Source organism: Elephas maximus, chromosome 7, assembly GCF_024166365.1.
Source record: "Elephas maximus indicus isolate mEleMax1 chromosome 7, mEleMax1 primary haplotype, whole genome shotgun sequence".
In the NCBI taxonomy this organism is placed as follows: Eukaryota; Metazoa; Chordata; class Mammalia; order Proboscidea; family Elephantidae; genus Elephas; species Elephas maximus.
The window spans coordinates 121,034,912-121,060,856 of record NC_064825.1 but is presented as its reverse complement, the minus strand read 5'-3'; the positions used below and the strand labels follow the sequence as shown (position 1 = coordinate 121,060,856).

At 44.2% G+C, this 25,945-nt stretch overlaps 2 protein-coding genes and 1 long non-coding RNA gene across 7 annotated transcripts in view; 2 read left to right on the top strand and 1 right to left on the bottom strand.

Annotated features, from left to right (window-relative positions):
- The first annotated feature begins 3,051 nt into the window (after positions 1–3,051).
- LOC126080874 (uncharacterized) lies at positions 3,052–10,610 on the top strand. Of its 4 annotated transcripts, XR_007518261.1 has the most exons (5): positions 3,063–3,122; positions 3,843–4,047; positions 4,543–4,669; positions 9,027–9,105; positions 9,939–10,610. It is a non-coding gene; the product is annotated as an uncharacterized LOC126080874 (long non-coding RNA). The 4 variants fall into 4 exon arrangements; XR_007518259.1 differs by lacking the exon at positions 3,843–4,047 and having other exon boundaries at positions 3,052–3,122; XR_007518262.1 differs by lacking the exons at positions 3,843–4,047; positions 9,939–10,610 and adding an exon at positions 9,647–9,773 and having other exon boundaries at positions 3,052–3,122.
- A 740-nt stretch (positions 10,611–11,350) lies between these two features.
- MPEG1 (macrophage expressed 1) lies at positions 11,351–24,984 on the top strand. 2 transcript variants are annotated; one of them, XM_049892041.1, is made up of 2 exons: positions 11,351–13,782; positions 24,964–24,984. In XM_049892041.1, the coding sequence occupies exon 1, from the start codon at positions 11,530–11,532 to the stop codon at positions 13,678–13,680; it is 2,151 nt and encodes a 716-aa protein (XP_049747998.1). In that variant the 5' UTR covers positions 11,351–11,529; the 3' UTR covers positions 13,681–13,782; positions 24,964–24,984. The 2 variants fall into 2 exon arrangements, with proteins under 2 accessions (XP_049747998.1, XP_049747997.1); XM_049892040.1 differs by lacking the exon at positions 24,964–24,984 and adding an exon at positions 14,121–15,157.
- DTX4 (deltex E3 ubiquitin ligase 4) overlaps positions 15,770–25,945 on the bottom strand; it is a 42,191-nt gene continuing 32,015 nt past the window's right edge. The window contains exons 7-9 of the mRNA XM_049892044.1: positions 24,825–24,986; positions 20,602–20,691; positions 15,770–19,474 (exon numbers count right to left, since the gene is read on the bottom strand). Of these exons, the coding sequence (XP_049748001.1) occupies positions 19,241–19,474; positions 20,602–20,691; positions 24,825–24,986 (486 nt within the window). The 3' untranslated portion in view covers positions 15,770–19,240. The remainder of the gene's footprint in view (positions 19,475–20,601; positions 20,692–24,824; positions 24,987–25,945) is intronic.

The following is a 25,945-nucleotide window of genomic DNA, read 5'->3' as shown; positions in this document are numbered from 1 at the left end:
TTCCAGAAGTCTACCAAGTCCCCTATCTACATTGACCCCTGCCCTGGAAACTGCTGGATCTCTTCACAATCCAGTAGTAAAGAGTTAAATTGACCAGCAAGAAGCTGGTAGGACCCTACTTTGCACCATGGCGTCAGTCATTTCAATTAGTCAGTGAACAAGACAGACATAGTCACATCTTCACAGGATTTCCACTCTGATGAACATTTAAGCCAACCATATTCTCTTGCTTGGATCTGGTATGCAGCATCACTGTCAAGATGGCTATACAGAGAAAAGTGCTATCAGGCACCAGAGGATCAAACAGACAATTTGGGCTCAGTTGAAAGCAAGAATTTTCTAGGAATCAGAACCGTCAACAGGCAGGAGATAGAAAATCACCCATCACTGGAGGCATCCAAATAGTTTGCATGACCGGTAGTATGACCATTTTGTGAGACTGCATTGAAGGAGGCTCAAACACTGCTGGAAGGGTTGAACTTTTCAAATCACGGATTTCTATAATTGCAGAATTCTAGACTGGGGTTCAGCAAATTACACCCCTCAAGCCAAATCCAGCCCCTGATTATTTTTTTTTAAAAAATTTTATTGGAACACAGCCACTTCCATTCATTTATGTATCATCTATTTTTGTATAACGATGGCAGAGTTGAGTAGTCATGACAGAAACCATTTGATTGCAGAGCCTAAAATATTAACTAACTGGCTATTTACAGAAAAAGTTTGTTGACCCCTTTGTAAAGGATAAATTATTTGATAAAGAAATCACTCTTAATTTACCTGTGTCATTAACCCAGATAGTATTGCTACCTGATTGTTTTGCTTAAAAAGATGCATGCCTTTCTTTAGGATATTAGTAAATAACATTCAGCAGGTCTCTCTGAGTCAATACGGCTTCCATGCTGCCAAATAGATGACCGGGAGAAAGACAAGCTCTTGAGATGCTCTAGCTTGCCCTTTCTACCCTTTCCTATTCTGAAAGGATTGAACTACAGAGTCAACCTGAACACTGTGGCCATAAGCTCAGCAAAGCTGAGATACACTGAGATCCGACCTGTATCACACAGAGCTTTACATGCAGGATTGTAGACAGAGGTAGATGCTTCTGCTTGTGTGACAGTTGAGGAAATGGAGGCTTAGAGAGGCTCCGGAACTTGCTCAGAGTCACACATGGAGCCAAGATGTCTCCTATATCTCAATTCTAAGACCTCTGTTTCACATTCCTAACTGCCTAGTCCCCTGGAGCTTAGTTTGGAGAGTAGGTAGGAAGGGAGGGGCAGCCTGAAGGTTCCACTTTGTTTCCCAAAATCTCTTGAAATGGCACTAAATTTAAAAATTCTACTCCAAGGATGGCAACTACATCAGTGCCCAGCAAATAGTAGTTGCTGTACCACCACTGTCCAGTCAATCCCAGCTCATGTGTTTCAGAGTAGAACTACACTCCATAGTGTTTTCAATGACTATGACCTTTTGGAAGTAGTTTGCCAGGGCTTTCTTCGCAGGTGCCTCTGGGTAAATTCAAACTGGCAACCTTTCAGTTAGTAGCTGAGCACTTAACCATTTGCACCACAAGGGACTGATGAAGTAAACTTCAGTTAAAATGGCCTGGAGAACTGTGTTGAGAATGACACTGAAGCAGCCTCAGAGCTAAGTGAAAATCAATGGTGTGATTGATTAGTGATGTCTGCCATGATGTGGAATGGGAGAGTGAGAGCCTAAGTACTAAGTCTTTCCTACATTGGAGTTTCTTTCTTCTTTGCTACAGGAAAAGCGCCACCTTAAATTAAGAGGCTTGTGTCTCTGTCTCGGAAACCTAAATAGGAAAATGGCAACAAGTAAAAAAAGAGAGCAAAAATGAATAGTTGATGAGGAGAAAAAAACGGGGAAAATTGGGATGAAGAGAGCAAAGACAAGAGTGCTACAAGGGAAGAGAAATGAAATGGCTTATGCTGCCAAATTCTGACTTAGCTTTTAATGGGAACACATAGATATTCATGTGTATCTTCTGTTTTTACCTTCAATATTAAAAGGAATCAAGACACCACCATGTCCTTATTTCTGTGTGCAATTCACAGATATTCCTGATAGGAAGAACAGTCTCTGAGGGAAAGAAGCTGACAAAGCAACTCTCAAAACATTAGGTTAGGAATCAAGAGTTCAGAAAAGAGCATACTATCTCTTTAAGAACTGATGCCTTCCAGACTGTCCAGAATAAAATTTGTTCCAGAGTCTGTAGAAGTCATAGTTTTCTGATCCATTTGTTGGTTGTCAGTTTTCACACCCTTCTCCTAAACCAAACCAAAACAGTTGCCATCAAGTCGATACCAACTCATGGCAATCCCATGTATTTCAGAGGAGAACTACACTCCATAGGGCTTTCAAGGCTGTGACCTTTCAGAAGCAGATGGCCAGGCCTTTGCTCCAAGGTGCCTCTGGGTGGGTTCGAACTACCAACCTTTCATGAATTGTCAAACACCTAGCCCGTCTCCTAGATTCCTGTTAAAATACAAGAAAGAGAATGACCCCGCAACAGAAAGGCAGAAGTAGGAAACACCTGGGCCAGCCTCAAGCCCACACAGACCTTAATTTAAGACATGAATCATAGTTTGGCTCCTCATGAGGTAGTGTGAGAAGGTTACACGTGCTCAAACTGAGAAAGAAAGCAGATGCGGGACTTCCCTCTGGCCTCTTATTTGAGGAAGTGAAATCGCTCTTTTGCAAGGCAGTTGCATACATTTAGTCGAAGAGTTGCCTTTTTCTTTTGGAGACCAAAGTTTAATGTTAGACTCAGCCCATGACTAGTGGACTTTGGCCTTCTGAGGAGCTTATGCAATTGCATAAGCATTTCTGTATGGGAAAAAAGTAAAGCAAATGGCTGGTGAGCACAGTGAAGCAGAAGATGTCTGGGCAAAAAAACACTGGCCAAGTTCTGGCCACCACTTCTTCACATATGACCATTATGGGCAGCCCTTCCTGCTCATGGCATGCAAATTTAAGGCGAGCCAAAATTTCCATTGCTTGGGCTTCTCCTTTCATTGTCTGCCCATTGATTGAAAAGAGAAGTTCCTTGGACACAGTCAACTCAGAGTCCATTAGCGGGGGTGGATTACCCAGTAAGCAAGGTAAGGACGGCCTTACTAGTACATATTTACTAACCTATAGTGAACAATTTCACACGTTTTTCACCACGTGAGTGGTTAAATTGTTCACTACAGATAAGTAAATAAGCACAAGTAAACCCATGCTTACCTTGTTTATTGGGTAAAAATTACAGGAATCATTTGCTTTACTATTTTTGTATTTCAGATGAGCATTTGCTAGTTTATTCTTCTGAGCTCAAAAGTCAAGATTATCTAGTACCCACCCCCATGTTTGATACTTAGTGCCCTGAAAACCCTATGGAGCAGTTCTACTCTGCACACACAGGGTCACCATGAATTGGAATGAACTTGACGGCAACTAACAACAACAGGGTCCCAATAAAAATGTGTTAAATGAATAAAGGCATGCTCATTGTTGCAAATGCAGGAAAGTAAGAAGAAAAATTAAAATAATTCATAAAATCTAAGTGAAACACAAAAAGACAAATATTGTACGATCTCACTAATACGAAGAACCTGGAATAGACAAATATAAAGAGACCAGAGTTTAATAGGAGTTACCAGGGCTGGAAGGGAGGGAGGAACAGGAAAATTATTAGACACCGTTGGGCGTTGAGTTTTTGCTTACGGGGATGGAAAATTTGGCAAAGGATATTGGTGATGGTTGCACAACATGACTGATGTCTCTGATCTCACTGAATTGTCTGTGTGAAAAATGTTGTGTTATCTGTATTTTTACAGCAACTAAAAAAAAATCTAACACCCAGGTATAACCAAAAAACCAAACCCACTGCCATCGAGTCGATTCCAACTCATAGTGACCCTATAGGACAGAGTAGAACTGCCACATAGAGTTTCCAAGGAGCACCTGGTGGATTTGAACGACCGACCTTTCGGTTAGCAGCCATAGCAGTTAACCACTATGCCACCAGGGTTTCCTCCTCAGGTATAATCACTGTCAGTATGTTGGTGTCATCTCCCCAGCTATATACGTTTGTACATACCTTAGAATGTGCTGTTTGTACATCTTGCTTTTTTCACTTAACACCATGACTTGAGAACTTCTCATGTTATTAAAAGTATCTTGAAAATTATACTGAAAATATAATTGTATTGGCTGAAAAAAAAATTTTTTTTGTTAGAACAACTCAGCAAAATTAAATTCCAGTTTATTGTTGGACAACATTGTTTCACACGTACATCATCGAACAGGCCAATAAATAAATAAATAAACAGTAACTTCATAGACAAAAAAGGAAAAAAAGGGAAACCTTTTATCTTTAGTCTTTTTAACCATCTCAAACAAACCAACTACTTACAGTATAGCTGAGTGCAAACAACATACACAACAGAAGCTATTGGAGTGCTGAGAATAAGATTGTATTTTGTCGTTGTCTTTGCTTTTCTTTTACAGGTTTTTCTTTTTTTTCTCTCCTTTAAGATTATAATGAACAAGGTCACACCACAAGTAAATTCAGAGAAGACCAAAGAACACTATGAAGGCTGGTTTGATCATCCGAAATCATTAAAAATGGCTGACCCCAATGATATATACAAAAATATAAAATGTAAATAAAAATTACAAACTAATTTTCCTTTTTAAAGTACTTTTAAGGAACGAAGCAAGACCTCGAAAGTTTGGGTTCTTTTTTCTTCCCCTGTTACAAATTCACGTTGTGGTTTTGGTTGGGTGGTGGAGAGCTCATTCACCTTGGGTGGGGCTGCTCAAAAGTGACCACATTTAGACTCTAAGACAGGAAGTGGAAGGTGAATAGGTTACTGTGGCCTTTTTTTTTTTCAGTTTAACTTTTCATTTTTGCTGTCTAGCCATCCCCATCCACCTTCTGCTTCTTGGTGTCAACATCATCATCCTCATCATCTTCAGCTTCCCATTTGCCCATAGCTGCCTCAGTCTCCTCATCTTCATCTCCATCCTATTCCTCACCATTACCTTCTTCTTCCTCCTCTTTCTCTTCTTTGCCTACCTCTTTGTCAGCCTCCTCTGTTCCCCATTTTGCTCTTCAGAGTTCCCATTTAGGGGGTGCATCTCTTCCATTCTCTGCCTCCTCCACTACCACATTTTTCTCTTTTAAGTCCTTGGTGTTGATCTGGAGCTGGTGTCCACAGTCACATCTGACTTGGTGGGGCACACAGGTGATCCAATGCAGCCTACCCAAAGAAAGCATGAGTTCAGGGACTCTGGCAAGAAGGCTGCCAGAGTCCGTGCCAGCAGAGAATGTGCACAGCAGAGGTGGCTGCAGCCAGCAGGGAGCCCGACATGGGAACAATATAAGATGGTTTTTCAGGGCAGCCAGCCTGAAAAATATTTTTCCGTATGTTGTTGTTAGGTGCTGTCGAGTTGGTTCCCACTCATAGTGGCCCTAATGTACAGCAAAACAAAACACCACCCATCTTGCACCATCCTCACAATTGTTGCTATGTTTGAGCCCATTGTTACAGTCACTGTGTCAATACACCTGGGGTCAAGAGTCGTCTTCTTTTTCACTGACCCTCTACCTTACCAAGCGATGTGATGTCCCTCTCCAGGAACTGGTCCCACCTGATAACATGTCTGAAGTATGTGAGATGAAGTCTTGCCATCCTTGCTTCCATGGAGCATTCTGGTTGAGCTTCTTCCAAGACAGATCCTTTTATACTTCTGGGCAACCAAGAGACCAAACCCACTGCTGTGGGGCTGATTCCAACACATAGTGACCCCATAGGACAGAGTTGAATGCCTCACAGGGCTTCCAAGGGTATATAAATCTTTACGGAAGCAGACTGCCACATCTTTCTCCTACAGAGGCTTCAAACGTTTTGGTTAGCAGCCAAGCTTATTAAACCACTGTGCTACCAGAGCTCCTTTTTCTTTTGGTAGTTCATGATTTATTCAATATTCTTTACCAACACCATAATTCAAATGTATCAATTCTTCTTTCGTCTTCCTTATTCCTTGTCTAGCTTTCACTGCATATGAGGCAATTAAAAATACCATGGCTTGGGTCAGGTGCATCTTAGTTTTCACAGTGATATCTTCATTTTGAACAGTTTAAAGATGTCTTTTGTAACAGATTTACCCAATGCAATATGTTGTTTGATTTCTTGACTGCTGCTTCCATGAGCCTTGATTGTGGATCCAAGTAAAATGAAATTCTTGACAACTTCAATATATTCTTCCATTATCATGATGTTGTTTATTGATCAAGTTGTGAAGATTTTTGTTCTCTTTATGTTGAATTATAATTCATACTGAAGGCCGTAGTCTTTGATCTTCTTCAGTAAGTGCTTTAATACCTCCTCACTTTCAGCAAGAAATGTTGAGTCATCTGCATATCACAGGTTGTTAATGAGTCTTCCTCCAATTCTGGTGCCACCGTCTTCTTCTGGAATTGCTCAGCATACAGATTGAATAAGTATGGTGAAAGGATACAACCTTGACTCACACCTTCCCTGATTTTAAACCACACAGTATCCCCTTGTTCTGTTCAAATGGCTGCCTCTTGGTCTATGTACAGGTTCCCCAAGAACACAGTTAAGTGTTCTGGAATTCCCATTCTTCACAATGTTATTCACAATTTGTTATGACTCACATAATCAAATGCCTTTGTATAATCAGTAAAATGCAGGTAAACATCTTTCTGGTATTCTCCGTTTTCAGCCAAGGTTCATCTGACATCAGCAACCATATCCCTTATTCTACATCCTCTTCTGAATCCAGCTTAAATTTCTGACCATTCCCTGTCAATTTACTGCTGCAACCATTTCTGAATTATCTTCAGCAAAATTTTACTCGCATGTGATGTTAATAATATTGTTCAATAATTTCCACATTCTGTTGAATCACCTTTCTTTGAAATGGGCACAAATATGAATCTCTCCATTTGGTTGGTGGGGTAGCTGTCTTCCAAATTTCTTGGCATAGACAGAGTGGGCACTTCAGGAGCTGAATTCATTAGTTGAAACATCTCAGTTGGTATTCCGTCAATTCCTAGAGCTTTGGTTTTTCGCCAATCCTTCAGTGAATCTTGGACTTCTTCCTTCAGTATTACTGGTTCTTGATCATATGCTACCTCCTGAAATGGTTGACAGTCCACAATTTTTTTTTATTACAATAACTCTTTGTATTCCTTCCATCTTCTTTTGATGCTTCCTGCATCATTCAATATTTTGCCAAAAGAATCCTTCAATATTGCAACTTGAAGCTTGAATTTTTTCTTCAAGTCTTTCAGCTTGAAAAATGTTGAGTGTGTTCTTCCCTTTTGGTTTTCTAACTCTAGGCTTCGCATATTTCATTATAATATTTCACTGTATCTTCTCAAGTCGCCTTTTTGAAATCTTCAGCTCTTTTATTTCATCATCTCTTTCATTTGCTTTAGCTACTTTACTTTCAAGAGCAAGCTTCAGAGTCTCTTCTGACATCCATTTTAGTCTTTTCTTTCTTTCCTGTCTTTTTAATGACCTTTTGCCTTCTTCATGTATGATGTCCTTGATGTCATCCCACAACTTGTCTGGTTGTCAGTCATTAGTGTTCAATGTGTCAAGCTGTTCTTGAGATGGTCTCTAGATTCAGGTGGACTATACTAAAGGCCACACTTCGGCTGTTATGGACTTGTTCTAATTCTCTTCAGCTTCACCTTGAACTTATATGTGAGCAATTAATGGTCTGTTCTGCAGTCTGCCTGTGGCTTTGTTCTAATGATATTGAGCTTCTCCATCTCCTCTTTTACAAAAATAGTTGATTTGATTCCTGTGTATTCCATCTAGCATGGTCCATGTGTAGTCACTGTTTATATTGTTGAAAAAGATATTTCCAATGAATAAGTGGTTGGTCTTATAAAATTCTATCATGTAACCTCCAGTGTTGTTTCAATCACCAAGGCTATATTTTCCAACTATTGATTCTTCCTCTTTGTTTCCAACTTTCATATTCCAATCACTGGTAATTATCAATGCATCTTCATTGCATGTTTGATCAGTTTCAGACTACAAAAACAAAAATACAGAAGTTGATAAAAGTCTTCAGTTTCTTTGGCATTGGTTTTTGGTGCATAAATTTGAATAATAGTTGTATTAACTGGTTTTCTTTGTATGCATATGTATATTATCTTATCACTGACAGTGTTGTACTTCAGGATAGATCTTGAAATGTTGTTTTTGTCAATGAATGTGACTCCGTTCCTTTTCAGTTTGTTGTTCCCAGCATAATAGACCATATGATTGTCTGATTCAAAATGGCCAATACCAATCCATTTCAGCTCACTAATGCCTAGGATATCTATCTTCAAGCATTCCACTTCATGTTTGACAACTTCCAATTTTCATAGAGCCATCCTTCATGCATTCCATGTTCTGATTATTAATGAATGTTTCCAGCTGTTCCTTTTCATTTTGAGTTGTGCACATTGGCAAATGAAGGTCCCAAAAGCTTTACCCCATCTACATTATTAAGGTAGACTCTACCTTGGCAGCTCTTCCCCAGTCACATTTTGAGTGCCTTCCATACTGAGGGTTTCATCTTCCAGCACTGTATCAGACAATGTTCTGCTGCTATTTATGAGGTTTTCACTGGCTAATTTTTTTTAGAAGTAGATGGTCAGGTCCTTCTTCCTAGTCCTAGTCTAGAAGCTCCACTGAAACCTTTCCACCATGAATGACCTTGCTGGTATTTGAAATACCAGTGGCATAACTTCTAGCATCATAGGAACACACAAACCACCACAGTGTGACAAACTGACAGATGAGTGGTGGATACAATATTATTTCACTATTGTTGTCTCTTGAACTATTTTCAATTTTTTGCTCTGTTAAAAATGAAGATGAAGGCTATAGCAAAAAAAAAAAAAATCAAGAAGACAATGTTTAGGTGTTTAGAGCTATAGGAACATCACATCATGTATTTTCATCTCGCTTGTATTCTCTTTGCAGAATTGTGAGGTCTCAACAGATTCTAATGAAAGGAAAACAAAGGTTAAGAAATTTCCAGCATGTCCCCAGCACAGTACAGGTAAGAGAGTGTTCTGATTCTGATGAACCCTCCCTGAATCAGTTTGAAGAGAAGTGTGTGAATATTTCAATAGGCTTACTGGAAGTACTCAAGGAGATTCAATTCCAATTTTTCTAACTTTTGGCTCATTCTACTGAACCATAAATTCATAACTAACTGATTGATAAATTAATCAGAACATCCTGTGCAGAGGTTAGGTTCTCTAGCTAAGTAGGCCTTCCTTTGTGAATAAATTGGACAGTTTCATAAATTAACCCCTCTTGGGTAGATGGTGGGTATAAGTCAGTTCCCTGAAGCATGATCACTGTGACATGAATGGACAAATTTGTATGTCTGGGTTTACAGAACACCATCAAGGTTTTAATGTTAACTAGCAAAGCTCAGCCTGGAAAGCTAGGTAACAGCTCTCATTCTTTCTAGTAACACTTCTTAGCTGCATCAGTGACAATCTGGGGTAATTCATTTCATTGGAACTTCCTAGGATGTACCCAGGGTAGTGTAGTGATACCTGTGAAATGAAACATGTTTTTGTTTTTTAAAGGCTCATCACTGTAACTGATTCATGACATGATTTGGGGAGGTGTTGGGGTACATCCGGAAGCTTCATTAACTCCTCTGAATTCCCTGGCTACCACTAAACATACCCTAGTTATCCCAAAGAGTTAACAGAGCTGAGCTTCAGTTAATCCTGGCAGTAGATTAATGGACCTGGAAGCACTGTCCTAAACTATGGCATCTGCATACAAAAGGAAATTCATGAAAATTATGCTGTCCTAATGATGTCATTTTGATGACTAAGGTGCGCCTAACCCAAGCCATGCCCTTTTCAATAGCCTCATACGCATGTGAAAGCTGCACAATGAAAAAAGAAGACAGAAGAAGAATCGATGCATTTGAACTGTGATGTTGGCAAAGAATATTGAATTTATCATGGACTGCCAGAAGAATGCCAGAAGAATGAACAAGTAAGTCTCAGAAGAAATACAACCTGAATGGTGCTCCTAAGAAGCAAGGATGAATGACTTTGGCTTGCTTAATTTGGACAAGTCATCAGGAAAGACCAACCCCTAGAAAAAGATATTACGTCTGGTAAAGCAGAGGGTCAGCAAAAATGAAGGAAACCCTCAATGCCCTGGATTGACACAATAGCCACAACAATGGGCTCAGACATATCCAGGATCATGAAGATGGCACAAGACCAGACAACATTTTGCTGTTATACATAAGGTTGCCAGGAGTCAGAGCCAACTCCACGGCAACTAACAATAACAACAAAGATAGAGCAAATGAATTGTCGCTTTTCAAAAAAATAAGCAATGAAGAGCCACTTAACAATGGAATGAATAACTAAAGGTATAATAGTACATACCAAGGTATCCGTTGCCTGCTACATGTGACATGTACACACATATACACACCCACGCAGGATGTGCAGGCTTACACACACAAACAGGATATGTAAGTGCGTACACACATGTGTACGTATTACCTTTGATTCTTGTCTACTGTCTGCTTTTGATAAATCAAAATCTAGATTATTGTGTGGATTTTCTCTTTGCCTGAGCATTTCTGAAAGGAAACAGAGACACAGTGAGGGCCCCCCACTGCCCTCACTTTGAATGTTAGGACAAGGCAGGCTGAGGTTTCCTGAGGTATAGCAAACAGAATCCTCTTCAGACCCCTTCAGCTCTGCCCCAGATAATGCAATCTCTAAAGTCACAGCTATTAGGTGTTATAACAGTGAAATCCCACAAGACTCCAGCAAAGATTTTCACTCCTTTTTTACATGTGAACAACCTTCACTGTCAGGTGACTAGGAAGTCCAGGGCTTTGGCCTTGACCTACAGCTGGTGTGGGTATCGCAGAGACAGCAGTCCCTTGACAAGGGTGATGTTGCTATTCAGCTTTGCATTTCCAGTAAAAGAGAACTGATACCTGAGTCCCAGAAGAGAGAGTAGGGAAAATTTGAACATCAAGTCCAAGAGGGTCAACAAACAGCAAAAGCAGAGTACAAGGGTACAGGACCCACAAAGAAAGGTTGGTTTAGCTGGGGGAAGCTAGAGAGTTTCATGGAAAAAGCAGTAAGGTACTTGGGAGCAGTTTTTTTGAGTGCTTACTACTGCTGCAGAGTGAGGGGGTGGGAGAGGGTGGGGAGAAGGGCAGTTAGAGCAATTAGGGTATAGGCTGTGTTTGTGTATCGAGTAGAGCATTATTTCTTCCAGGTCCTGAAGGAACTTACTATTCCAACCGACTCTCATTTCCGCATCGTGCAATTAGACTACTAGTCTACAAAGAGGAACTGGTGGCTTTAGAAGAACTGATGAATTTTCTGTTTCAGCTGCTGCTTTCTTTCCCATTGGTCAGTTTACACTAAGCTCTCTGGCTGCTGCTTAGGGCTAGTGTGTGGCCTGAGCCGTCTGAGCCATGAACATCTTCAGGGTTGCCCTCTTCTTCTGGGTAGTGGCAGCATGGGCTAAAGGAGATAAGCCCCTGGGAGAGACAGATATGGCTGGATTTCAGAAATGCAAGAACGCCTTGAACCTACCTGTTCTGGAAGTTTTACCTGGAGGGGGCTGGGATAATCTGAGGAATGTGGACATGGGACGAGTGATGAACTTGGCTTACACCAACTGCAGAACCACAGAGGACGGACAGTACATCATTCCTAATGAAATCTTCACCGTTCCCCAGAAACTGAGCAATCTGGAGATGAACTCAGAAATCCTGGAATCCTGGGTGAATTACCAGAGCAGCACCTCCTATTCCATCAACATGGAGCTTGGCCTTTTCTCCAAAGTCAATGGCAAGTTTTCTCCCGAGTTCCAGAGAATGAAGACCCTTCAGGTAAAGGACCAATCTGTCACTACTCGGGTTCAGGTGCGAAACCTGGTCTACACAGTCAAAATCAACCCAACTTTAGAACTGAGCCAGGGGTTTCTCAAAGACCTCATGGACATCTCTAACCATCTAGAGAACAACCAGACACGTATGGCCACCTACCTGGCAGAACTCCTGGTCCTCAACTATGGCACCCACGTCATCACCAGTGTGGATGCTGGGGCTGCCCTTATCCAGGAGGACCACATCAGAACATCCTTCCTACAAGACAGCCAGAGCAGCCACAGTGCAGTGACTACCTCCGCTGGAATTGCCTTCCAAAATATCATTAACTTCAAATTTGAGGAGAACTACGTCTCGCAGAATGCCCTCACCAAAAGCTACATCTCCAACCGAACGAACTCCAGGGTACAAAGCATTGGAGGAATTCCTTTTTACCCAGGGATCACCCTTCAGACCTGGCAGCAGGGCATTGCCAACCACCTGGTGGCTCTAGACCGTACTGGCCTGCCTCTGCATTTCTTCATCAACCCTGAAATGCTGCCTGGTTTGCCCGGTCCCTTTGTGAAGAAGTTGTCTAGGACAGTGGAAATGGCTCTGAGACGGTATTATGCTTTCAACACCTACCCTGGATGCACAAATTTCAATTCACCTAACTTCAATTTTCAGGCCAACACAGATGATGGCTCCTGCGAAGGGAAAGTGACCAACTTCACCTTCGGAGGGGTTTATCAGGAATGTACCCAGCTCTCAGGGAGTGAGGCAGTCCTCCTCTGCCAAAACCTAGAGCAGAAGAACCCACTCACTGGAGACTTTTCCTGCCCCTCTGGCTACTCACCAATCCACCTTCTATCCCAGATCCACGAGGAGGGTTACAATTACCTGGAATGCCAGTCAAAGTGCACCCTCTTGGTCTTCTGCAAGAAGGTGTGTGAAGATGTGTTCCGGGTGGCAAAGGCCGAGTTTAGGGCTTTTTGGTGTGTGGCTCATAGCCAAGTCCCCGAACACTCAGGACTACTTTTTGGGGGCCTCTTCAGCAGTAAGAGCATAAATCCTTTGACAAATGCACAGTCCTGCCCGGCCGGCTATATCCCACTGAGACTCTTCGAAAGCCTTAAGGTATGTGCCTCTCAGGACTATGAGTTGGGCTACAAGTTTTCCATCCCCTTTGGTGGGTTCTTCAGTTGTGCAGCTGGAAACCCCTTGGCAGATTCTGCTGTAAGAGATTCAGGGGCACCTTCTCTGAAAAAGTGTCCTGGGGGCTTCAGCCAACACCTAGCCCTCATCAGCGATGGGTGTCAAGTGTCCTACTGTGTCAAGTCTGGAATCTTCACAGAAGGGTCCCTGCCCCCTGTCAGGCTCCCACCGTACACCCGACCACCCCTCATGAGTCAGGCTGCCACCAATACCGTCATGGTGACCAATACTGAGACCTCGAGCTCCTGGATTAAAGACTACGAGACCCACCAGTGGAGGCTGGGAGAGCCGCTAGAGCTGCGCAAGGCCCTGAAGGTCATTCATGAGGATGAGGGTGGTCTGTCGGGAGGACAAACAGCTGGGGTCATATTAGGGGTCATCACTGCCCTGGTAGCTGCCATCGCCCTGGCCATCTATGGCACGAGGAAGTACAAGAAAAGGCAATACCAGGCAATTGAGGATGAGAAACAGAGTTTGACCCAAGGCCCTGCAGTGACTGAAGACGCCCCTCACCAAGAGCCGGAGCAGAATCCAGTTTAAATCTTCCTCGTCTCTCACGGGGGTTGCAAGCATGCCTCTCGTTCCTCCCCTCTCTACTTCTGCCTTCCCCATGATCAAAGTGACAAGGACAGCAAAGATCAGGTATAACTTTGTGACTTCTTTAGAACATCTAGGCCAGGATATTAGTGGAGCTACATGGATAAGGTTGGGAGGGCTGAGGGAGCAGTTGTGACTTTTTAAGCAAAAGCTATCCTGGGTACTAAAACACAAGGTGGTGTCTTTTCCTGCATGCATTGTAAATTATCTTTACATGAATGGATACATATGTGTAAAAAAGGAGTGGAGGGAGAATGCAGACATTTTAATTTGGAGAAAAAAATGGAGACTATTCGTTTAATCTGAGGTCTGCAGTGGTTTCCAATTCACGAGTTATGAGAATTTCTGCCTGTAAGCATTACCTTCCCATTGTTTTGTTTTAGGATTTCATGTTCCTGGAGGCTGACAGAGTCCCTCAAAGACATGGAAAATCCTGTCTGGCCACTGCTTTTTTAGCTTTGAGGGTTTCACGTTGATGGAACATGTCATCTCCTCTGGGTCATCTCAGGGCCTTTGAAAAGAAAGACGCTGCCTATACCAATCCCACATTCTCCAACTCCCTCACAATTAAGACCACAATTACTTACATCAGGCCATTCTTAGACTTCTGACCAGTCTCAGAAAATATAAACTTATAAACTTCTGTTAGGAGGTCGGGGTAGTGGGGGAGGGAAAGTTTAGAGACAAGGAGTAAGCGATGAAAGGGTAAAAACTGAACAAATTCTGACGTTCAGAGGAAATGGAAACTCTTACCCACAATCAACTATCTGGTTTCTTCTTAAATCATCATAAATAGGGCACCTAAGAGGAGCCATAGATTTGGGTAGATCGAGCATTACAGTTTCACATTCTTTGTTACCGAAGCGCAATCCCTTCCTCTTCCATGATCCTTGCCCTTCATCCCCTCCCACCACACAAACATACACACACATACACCAAACTTGCACACACACGCTAACACATAACCCTACATGCATACACACACACAAGCTTCCTGGGAAATTTGAAGTATCCCAGCCTGTGAGAAGATGGTTTCAAGGGTGCTCATTCATCTCCGACTGGCATCCAGAGAGAAGTGAATTTGAGCCCTGCCCTCCTGACTTCCCAGCCAAAAGCTATGTGATTTCTACAACCTCTTTACTTAACCCTGCCTCTTCTAGAGCTTTTGAGAAAGCCATTAAAATGTTCTAAACCTCTGGGTGTTTTGTGGGTATGCTTCAGCCAAGCTGACCATTTTTCTGCAAATTCCAAGTTTCCCAAGAACTCTTTGAAGATCCCTAAGTCAGGAAGACAAATGACAGCCAAAGGCTCCCAGACTTTTAAGGCACCAACTGCCCGTTGAAATGAAAGGCTACCCATGAACTTCTATTTCTACTAACAGAATCGTATATAAATATGCATTAAAATATGTGCTTAAGGACTGCTCTGTCTGGCTGCTCATGCATATGAAATCAAAGGTGGGAGTTTGCAGTTTCCGGGCATCAAGTCATTTTATGGAGCCAGAACCCCAGTGGGGGAGCTCTGAGTTTCACTGCTTTCCTAACTTGTGATTTCGGCGGGGGGTGGGGGGATGGGGCAGTGTCTCTGGACAAACTAATTCTGACTTTTGAGAAAACCACACTCCGTGAATAAGAAATACAGAAAGATATGAGTGCCAAGGGTGGCTTTGCATTTGCAAACCCACTGTGGTCGATTCAATTCTGACCCATAGCGACCCTACAGGACAGAGTAGAACTGTCCCATAGGGTTTCCAAAGAGCAGCTGGTGGATTCGAATTGCCAACCTTTTGGGTAGCAGCACAAACCTTAACCACTGGGCCACCAGGGCTCCTCCATAAAGATTATAGCCAAGAAAACAGTTCTACTCTGTGACACATGGGGTCGCCACGAGTCAGAATCGACTTGATGGCAACGGGTTTGGTGTGGTGTTCTCGTTAGTGTTGGGATGATTAATGCTAGACAAGTATTTGAAAACGACAGCCTGTAATCCAGTGAAACACATACTGTATTGTAGTCAGGCGAAGGGGCCTTTAAGAAGTAAGCACACAGTATTTTGAAGGTAATCTTTCCCCCAGAGTTCCCTTAAGTGCCATGTGGTCTGTTTCTTCAGCGGAACAAAGAGTCAAGTTAGGTGCTTTGGTCAAATCTGTGGGTGCAAAAGATGTGAAAAAAGAGAAAGAAAAGGGATTTTCCCCCAAGATGCGCAAGAACTTGTGGTTGCTTACAGACCCAGGGAGACAACCCCAGTGCCTCAGAGATGTACTGATCTACAAAAAGCAGAAGGTTAACACCTACAACACAAATTTGTGGTTGTTCATTTGCCATTTATTGTTCTGCACATACACCTCAGGAGCACCAGGTGGCGATGTCCTCTCACAGAGCAACACCAAGGACTTCAAAACTCACCAGTTACAAACAGGATTTACATTAGGACATTCACCTGCCCTCTCCCCCAACCCTCCCACTCAAATGCCAGGGACCAGACACAAAGAAAGGGAGCAGGGGCCCTTTCTTGTATCCACAGGCCTTCCCCCAACCCTCTCATGCGCATGTCAGTGCAAACCAGGACAAGTACCCTTAACCAAATATAAAACCACACAGAAGTCCAAATTTTACAAAATGGGGAGAAGAATGAAAACACAAAGGCACAGGCAACCACATGGACACAATTCACCTTTTAAGGGATGAGCTTCTGACAAGGTTGGTCTCCAATCCCATTTGTCATCCCTGGAGACTCTGGAAGGGAGAAACTAGGCTGCTGGTGCTAAGATGATGGGCAGAAAGGCATAGAATTCCCTGCCAGGGCCAGGGGGACATGGCAGGGTATCTGGTGGGGCAAATGTCCCCAGTGTCATAGTAGTGGGTACACAGGGCCTCTACTGGCCGGGTCCTCACAGAACCCGAGACTGCACCGTTCCAGGTTGGTACAAGGGCAAAGGAATGCCCCCCACGTTGCCAGGCACAGTATTAGAAGGGAAATTCTATGTCCCTTCTGTCCAGAAAGTCCCACAAGAAGAGCAGTGTGAGGGGGAGGTAGCCCCAACTCAACAGCCTTCTAGAGGAGGAGAAAAGGGGCATAGTACCAATCAAAACCCAAAGGGGAAAGGCTTGAAGGTATGAAGACTAATTCTCAAAAATGGTATTACCCCTGGTATACAGACTCCCTGATACATTCTGAGTCCTCTTTCTGATACAGGGAAATCACTCTGCCCCCCACCACCCATTTCCAGTTGTTAAAGCCTGTCGTCTTTCCTTCTCCACCTCCTACTGCCTCAGTTGTGTTTTTCAGTCCAGTGATCCTCAGTCTGTCCCCTTGCCCCTGTGGGCGAGAAGCCCAGCAGATACTCGACAAGAATGCCAAAGGCAGAGATAGTCCAAGGTCTACAATGAATCTCAAAGGACTCAAGGAATCTCCTGGCTCCCTGGCACATGGTAAAGGCATGGGGTGTGACATTAAATGCCATAGGGATGTCTCTTTCATTGAATTCAGATGTTTCCTTCCCGACGCTGGCAGAAAACTACCCCATGGTGCTGGGAGCTCAGGATCAACCTCCTTCTTGGTCTGCTGGTGAGATAAATGGCCGCTGGCTAATAGGAGAACTGGAACTAAAATGGCAGGAATAACTTCCCCTTTCAGGGCTCCCTCTGCTGGAGCAGATTCACATCCCCATAGCCATCTGGAAAGTGAAGAAAGGCTCAGCACCAGCATGTCCCAAGGAACTGGGTGATAATCATCAGGTGAATCCGCTGGCCATACCAATGCCAAAATGGCTGCAACCCTAACAGCAAGGAGCTATGGGGCAGGCTCTCATGAAAGCTTGGCTTCCGGTTCTAACTTAAGTACCATTTTTTGAAGGTTCTTTTGTTTCAATTTTTCTAGCATCAAAAACCTTCCAAATATTATGAAATATATATGCATATATATACATCAAATCCCCAAAACATGAGGTATATAAATTCAAATTAGTATCCAGAGGAACTTCCCCCAAACACACAGTTCAATGAACCCACTCTCAAAGGGGAAACTGGGCTTCCCTTCCTGATCACCCTTCTCTCTTCCCTGACCACCAGTTCATTACTTAATGGAAGCCAAAGGCAAGAGGAATATTTAGGGGGGGATGGACCGGTTCTTGTGACACAACCCAGATGCAGGTTGGACCAGACCATAATGTGGTCCCAACCCTGTCAGAAATGAGCTAGGTGAATCTGTAATAGATGAGGGAGATGAGGGGGCCGGCACCACCTCTGGGCGCTGATTCGCCAGTTTACACGGAGACAGATTGAAGCCCTCATAGAAACAAAGATCAATGCAGATTGGATCTGATCCAATCTTGAAAGAGCTAAAAAAAAAAAAAAAAAAAGAGGTCAGCACACCTCACCTCATCACATCTCCCCAAGCAAAGTTCCGTCTCCATCAGGATCCAATTTCCTCTGGGATGGGCTGGCAAAACGTGAGGAACACCAAGGGACCAGAGCCTGGCTGTCTGATCCCCGTCAGAACCGGGGTTTAACATCTTGTGAGACAGAGTGCAGGAGCATGGGACTCCCCACCAACCTTGCCCAATGGTGCGCACACACACGCACGCACGCACACACACACATGCACATACACAGGTGCCACAGAGCCTACTGTTGGCTCTATTCACAGTGACTTGATGAAATTCATGGAATCTTTGAGCTGGTCTGGGATGAGTTGGAAGAAGGCTCTGGACTCCTCTCCCTGAGGACGGTTCAGAAGCTCAGTGGGATGTGGGCTCTGGTCTGATCAGAGAGGGGGTGGAATCAGCATGGATACAACCCCCAAGAGGAATCCAGAGTCCATCCATCCACATGACAGGACCAGACTCCTCTTTGGACAGGTCAAAGGTGTGAGGAGGAGGTGAGGGCCCAGAGAAGCCACGGGCTATTATTATGAGAGCAGAACATGCTCCCTGAAACCCTGGCTTCCTTGACCCTCCCAGCAAGAACTTGCCATACTCTGAGGCATCTGATTTCTGACGTCACAGCAGTTTGGCGGTACATTCCTTTGCCCCCCGACCTTGCACAGTGAGAGCTCCCTGCCTCCAGCGGAGGAGAGAAAAGCGGAAACTCCACCCTCAAAGCAGAGTGGAAGCAGCAAGAAGCCAGCAGAGGCCACGAACCTCAGGCTTCACAAGGCCAGGGTATGGAGTGCTCATGCACCACCCATACCCCAAGTGTGCTGACCAAGCCCCCTAACTTGGGGGTGAGGGGGGTTCTTGCCTACCCAGCACCGAAAACTCCATGGGAACAGATTGAGGATGGCCCTCATCCCATGTCCCCTTTGTGTTGGATGAGGTTTATGAATGATGTGGCCTTATTCAATCTGGCTCCCCACTGTAGCTGGGAGGAACAGGAGGGATGGAGACAGAACAGGAGGGGAGATGAGGGAGTTGGGAGGGCACGGCACCAACTTCTACCTTGACTCTCCCCACTTCCTGCCTTGTGGCCCCCATGGGTCCATCCCACCCCAAAGCCCTCCAGCCTCAGTCCTTCTCCTGGGCAGCACTGTCTTCAGAGATGCCCTGGGCAGCCAGTTCAGCCAACACATTATCCAGGTAATTGGCATCTGGGTAGCCATGGCCAGTGAGATTAGAGCCAAACTCTGTCTTATGGTGGACCTCGTTCCAGATGACTGTGTCTGACTCGCCCGTGGTACTGGAAGTACCAATGGCAAAGATGAGGCGGCGGTCCCAGGCCACCAGCAGCAGCTTCAGAACCTAGAAGAGCCAAGGCAAGAGACCAAAGATAGACTTGCAGTGTTGGCCAAACTACCCTTTAGATGCTAGTCTTCCCGAGGCGCCCATCCCTTCCTGAGTCGTGATCCCTAACAGCACAGTGGAACAGAAAGAACCCTGGACTTGAAGTCAGAGACCAACAGGTTGAACCCCGGGTCTGTCACCAACTAACTGTGTCACCTTGGGAAAATTATTTCACCTCTCTGAGCTTTAATTTCCTTCTTCATAAAATGGCGAAGGTATAGTCTGCCTCTATAGGTTGTAAGTATTTTATGAGGCACCTCATGAAAAGCACTTTCAAGGCACTGCCTGGCACACACAATTCAATAAATGTTAGATTCCCACTCATGGTGACCCCATGTGTGCCAGTGTAGAACTGTGCTCCACAGGGTTTTCAGTGGCTGGTTTTTCAGAAGTAGATTGCCAGTCTCTAAGCTTTTTTTTTTAAGCAGCAGGAGGAAACCCTGATGTAGTGGTTAAGTGCTACGGCGGCTAACCAAGAGGTCAGCAGTTTGAATCCACCAGGTGCTCTGTGGAAACTCCATGGGGCAGTACTACTCTGTCCTATAGGGTCACTAGGAGTCAGAATCAACTCGACGGCAGTGGGTTAGCGGGTAAGCAGCAGGGCTCTAAGGAAAGGATTCTGAAATAGAGGAATTATTGCCAATAATATCCTGGAGAGGAAAAAGCCCAAATTCCCTGTTTTGTTTGTGGTGTGCCATCGAGTCGATTCTGATTCCTAGTGACTTTACATGACAGAGTAGAACTGTCCCATGGGGTTTCCTAGGCCGTAATTTTTAGAGGAGCAGATCTCGAGGTCTTTTCACTCACAGAGCCACTGGTGGGTTAGAACCATCAACCTTTTGGTTAGCAGTTGAGTGCTTAATCATTGTCCCAGCAAGACTCCTTAAAATTCCCTCCATTCCCCTCAAAAAAAATTCTAATCGTATCCACCTTCACCTACAGTTGACCCAATATGACCTTGTTAGCATGTGCATTCACAGTTACAGAAGACCTATTCTCTTTGGCTGGCGCATTGTAGGAAGCAAAACTTGGGGCAGTAAGATAGAAACCAAATTCCCCAGCCCCACCCTGAAGCCTCCTCTTACTTTTCTTCCTTTCTCGCTGTCCGGAAGGTAACAGTGACGTGGGAAGCCACGGGCGCTGAAACTCTTCCCGGGATTTGGGTGTTCTGGGCCCTGGGAGCAGAAAGAAAGCAAGCAAAGGGCATTTTTCAAAATGTTTCTGATCAGAGGGGTGTAGCCCGTGGCTCATTCTGACAACAATGATAATAACAATGGCCAGAGAGTCTAGACCGAGAACAGGTCCAAATTGCAGTGTGTGTACTGACTGAACACATGTGCTCAGGTTTGGGCCCAGAGCTGCCACCTTGCAACTGTGTCCACCTTGCAACTGTGTCCACCGGAGCCTTCTCTTGGGACTTTCCTTTCCCACCTGTTAAATGGGAGTGGTGTGGAATAGTCACCACATGCGGCTATTATGAATGCTAAATGAGAATGGTGCCTCGTGCACGGTATGTGCTCAGTACATGTTCATCATCATCATCACCACCCTCATTTATCCTGGTTGTTTTTGTTTTGTTTTTTTAAAAAGGAAAGTTGCAGCCCAGACAGGTTAAATGACTTCCATAATGTTAGCACCTTTGCCAGAACTTAAGCCCAGATGTCTCAAGCTTACACCAAACTATTTACCTCTAAAATACCTAGAATAAAACAAGGTACCACTGAGCTGTGAGCTACGCAATCAGAATTTTCTGAATGATTCCTGTGCATTGTCTCTTTTGTTCTAGGTTGTTGCTTATTTTCTTGTTCAACAATATGGATTGGAATTTTCATGAGTAAAAATCTCCCCAAAACATGTAAGCTAGTATCAGCTAATGCCCCTATGAAGCAAGCAGTCTCAGGCTACTGGGTGGGACAGAAACTGAAGCTGAATTTAGCCAGAACCCTGCTTCCTAGTCAGGGCTCAGAGTGGGTTCACAGCCTCCACTGAGAAGCTCAAGAAAAGCCAAAGAGTTTCTTCCATTAAAAATGCACATATGTTTCTACACACGCAAACATTTGCCTACAATTTTGAACATCTGTGACCCCCTCAGAGTCTGTAGAAGCCTGTTAAAAAACCACCTCTAGATAAAACCAATCCAGCAGTGAAGAAGAATTGATGCCTTTAAATTGTGGTGTTGGCGGAAAATATCGAATATACCATGGACTGCCAAAAGAACAAACAAATCTGTCTTGGAAGAAGTACAGCCAGAATGCTCCATAAAAGCAAGGATGGCGAGACTTCATCTCACATACTTTGGACATGTTATCAGGAAGGACCAGTCTCTGGAGAAGAAAATCATGCTTGGTAAAGTAGAGGGTCATCGAAAAAGTCACTAGGAATCAGAATCGACTCGATGGCACACCACAAACAAAACAGGGAATTTGGGCTTTTTCCTCTCCAGGATTGATTGACACAGTGGCTGCAACAATGGGCTCAAGCATAACAATGATGAGGATGGCGCAGAACCCGGCAGTGTTTTGTTCTGTTGCACATACGGTCGTTATGAGTTGGAACCAACTTGATGGCACCTAACAACAACAACAGTACTGATAACTCCATGCAGCTCCTGGCACAAGCGCTCTGGATATCAATAAATATGTCCTGGCTGATTAAATGAATGAGTGAATGAATGAATGACAAAACTGCAAGAGAATACAAGTTTTTCATTTTCTCTTGTTATGGCCAATGGTTCCAAAATGATTAAAAATTCTTTGTTAAAGAAAGAAAAAAAAAGCACCGTCCAGCATAGCTTATGATTGGGCAAACTGAATGGCATGATAAAGGTCTCAGAGAAGGGAAAGACCATTGTGAGCTAGGAGGGAGTAACAATGTCTGCTTGACAGTTCTAAATTTCATATTCATGTGAAATCAGTACAAAAAGCACAACATTCCCAAGACCATGGCTGTTGTAAGACAGGCTTCCGGGCTGAAAGCCCAAGTCCAACCATGGCTCTATTGCTCCTCTCTGCCTGGGGCTGGCTGGTTTTGTGGTCAGCTCAGACGTGGCTTGGCACTGCCCCAGCAGGGCTGTGTGCTCCCAAGCCTGTGCCTGAGCACGGCAGTCACGACTCTGCCTCAACCCAGCTAGGCTTTCTCCCCAAGGAGTCAGGCTCAGCAATGAGAGCAGAGCTTAAAGGTTTCAACTCATCACGAGAGCCCCAGTCCTTATGGTCCTTGGAGTCTCGAGGCAGGTGGCTCTGAGCATTCTGCTACTGGCTCCCAGAGGGGGTTCCACAGAGTGGCTGTGCTAATGACTGAGAGCTGCACCCCTTAATGAGAACGTGAGGCTTCCTGGAGGAGCTGGAGCATGTGCCAAGGCAGCCTGTGGTACCTCTATCCCCTGCCGCAGCCTGCTCCTTAATCCTGGAGGCTGGAAAACATACAGCCTCTCAGAACTGGCTGCCCCTATCTTTGTCACTTCAGTCTGTTCTAAAACCAAAACCAAATTAGTTGCCCTCGAGTTGATTCCTACTCATGGCGACCACATGTGTTTCAAGTAGAACTAGACTCCGTAAGGTTTTCAATGGCTGTGACCTTTTGGAAGTAGATCAGGCCTTTCTTCCAAGGTATCTCTGAATGGGTTCAAACCACGAACCTTCTGGTTAGAAGTCAAGTGCTTAACCATTTGGGCCACCTGGGATATATATATATATATATATATATATATATATACACACACACACACACATATGTATTTGTGTATATATATACACATACATATATACATATACCTGTATATATATATATAAAATCATCCTTTTCAGTTTGAACACTGTTGAAAGATACACTTCCCACCAAAGCTACCATCTCTTCCTCCTGACTCCCATATTTTCATTCATGTTCCTGTCACCTCAACTGGCTGACCCAGAATCACTCCAGATATCTCATCTGCCCCTACATCCAGCTAAACCTCTCTCTCCTTTGCCTCTGGTCCCTGCCTCATTCAGGCTCTTCCCTCATTCAGATTCTGTTACTTGAGCCTGGACTTGGCAGTGGTCTCTTCATTGGTCTCCTTTCCTCTGATTTTGCTATACTCTGTTGCCATCTGGCATTCCTAAAGGATAATCCTAATCATACATTCTCCATGATCCTGTTTACACACCCAACAACCCTCAGGGACTCCCCACAGGCTGACAAGCAAAGTCTATGCTCCCTGCCCTAGCATTCAAGGCCCTCCACCTCCTGGCGGCAACCCTTCTTCATTCTTGGTCTTCTATCTCCTTCATATCCTTTCTCCCCAATTTCTGCAAGTCCTAGGTCCCAACTGCATTTGAACTGTGATGCTGGGGAGGACTATTGAATATACCATGCAATGCCATAAGAAGGGACAAATCAGTCTTAGAAGAAATACATCCAGAATATTTCTCAGAAGTGAGGATGGTGAGACTTTGGCTTGCTTACTTTGGACACGTCATCAGGGAAGACCAATCACTAGAAAAGGACATCATGGTTGGTGTAGTGGAAGGTCAGCAATGGTGAAGGAGGCCCTCACTGAGATGTACTGACAGTAGCCTAAGTAATGGACTCAAAAACAGCCGCAATCAAGAACATGGCGGCGCAGGACCAGGCAACATTTCATTCTGTTGTACATGGGGTCATCATAAGATGGAGCTGACTAAACAGCGACTAACAACAATCATATAGCTTAGTAAATGAGGTATATTTATTTTTCCTTGGCTGATTGGTAACTCTTGGAGGAATGATCATGTTTTATTCAATTCTTTTACAGGCTATCGCACCTCCCTGTTTTATTGCCTCCACAGCACTTATCACTATTTGGAATTGCCTTATTTATTTATTTGTTTATTTTCTTCCTCCTCCCAGTTGTATGGGGACTCTCGGGGGGCAAGGACCTTGTCTGTTTGGTTCACCACCATCTCTCCAGCACCTGGAAAATGCCTGGATCATAATCCATGCTCAAATGTTTGTTCAAAACAGACAAAAGGGAAGAAGGAAAGAAGGAGGGAGGGAAGTGAACTAATAAATATTGGTGAAATAAGTGAATCCAGTAAGCGCCCTAGAAGTCAGACATTTAGAACCGGCTTTTTTTTTTTTTTTTTTTTTTTGATGTGGAGCCCTGGTGGCACAGCGATTAAGAGCTTGGCTGCTAACCAGAAGGTCAGCAGTTCAAATCCACTAGCCACTACCTGGAAACCCTATGGTGCAGTTCTACCCTGTCTTATGGGGCTGCTATGAGGCGGAATCAACTCAACCACAATGGGTCTGGGTTTTTTCTTTTTGTTTTGGAGGGCTGCAGTGGGCTCACCTGAATGCCAGGAGGGATGCTGTAGATGATGCGGATGGTTTTACAGTCCGGGTGGCCCGGCAGGGAGTGGGGGATGAGGTGGTACTCCATCTTCCCTGGAGGCTGAGTGCCTGTCTTCACCCCGTAAATGGTCTTACAGGTCGGACACTGCAAACTCCCATCCTGAGGAGACAAGGCCAGAAGAGCTGGATTGGGAAACAGCTTTGGTGATGATCTCTCCAACCCAAAAGGTACCCAGAATAAAGGGTCAAAGGCCCAGAATGGACCCAAATGAGTAACAGACCTTAGTTTCCCCATCAGGCTACCTAGCCTGTTTCTGCTTTTTCCAAAGTAACAAGAGTTAGATTTACAAAACAGCCCGATGGTCCACACTAAAGGGGATGTAAGACAGGCCCTTGTCCTTGAGGAGGGGGCAGAAGGCATACACCGAAAATCATTATTTAACCACCAACTACCAAATGAGTGGAACAGGCGGCAAGCAGTATAGAGAAGTGACGCCTAATGTCGCTGACCACCAGAATCACCTAAGTAGGTTGTTAAAATAAAGATGCCTGGACCCCACAGCAACCCCACTGAATCAGAACTGGGAGGCTGCAGACTGTAGTGGTTAAGAGTGTGAACTCTGAAGTCAAACTGTTTGAATTCGATTCCCAGCTCTGCCACCGACCCACTGTGTGACCTTGATCAAATGAATTAATTAACCTCTGAGTCTCAGTTTCTTTATTCATCGAACAAGGGAAATAATGGAATCTGTCTCACTTGGTTGTTGGGAGGATTCAATGAGAGAATCCATGGGAAGTGGTTAGCATGTGGCATATCTAAATGTCATTAGTATTTTCATGGTTTCTGTGAGTCTAAGTTTGGAAACCCCGTAAACTCTTTGCTGTAGAGTTGATTCTGACCCATAGTGACCATACGGGATAAAGAAGAATTGAACTATTAAAAAGAGAAACTGGATACTCTGGGCTAAAGAAAGGAGCCTTGTCGTACAATGGTTAAGTGCATTCGACAATTCAACCCTAATTGACCTACGTGCTATCTTCTGTAGACTGGATCCTGCTTGGCTGCTAACTGAAAAGTCGGTGGCTTGAACTAACCAGCCACTTCACTTCCTGCGAGAA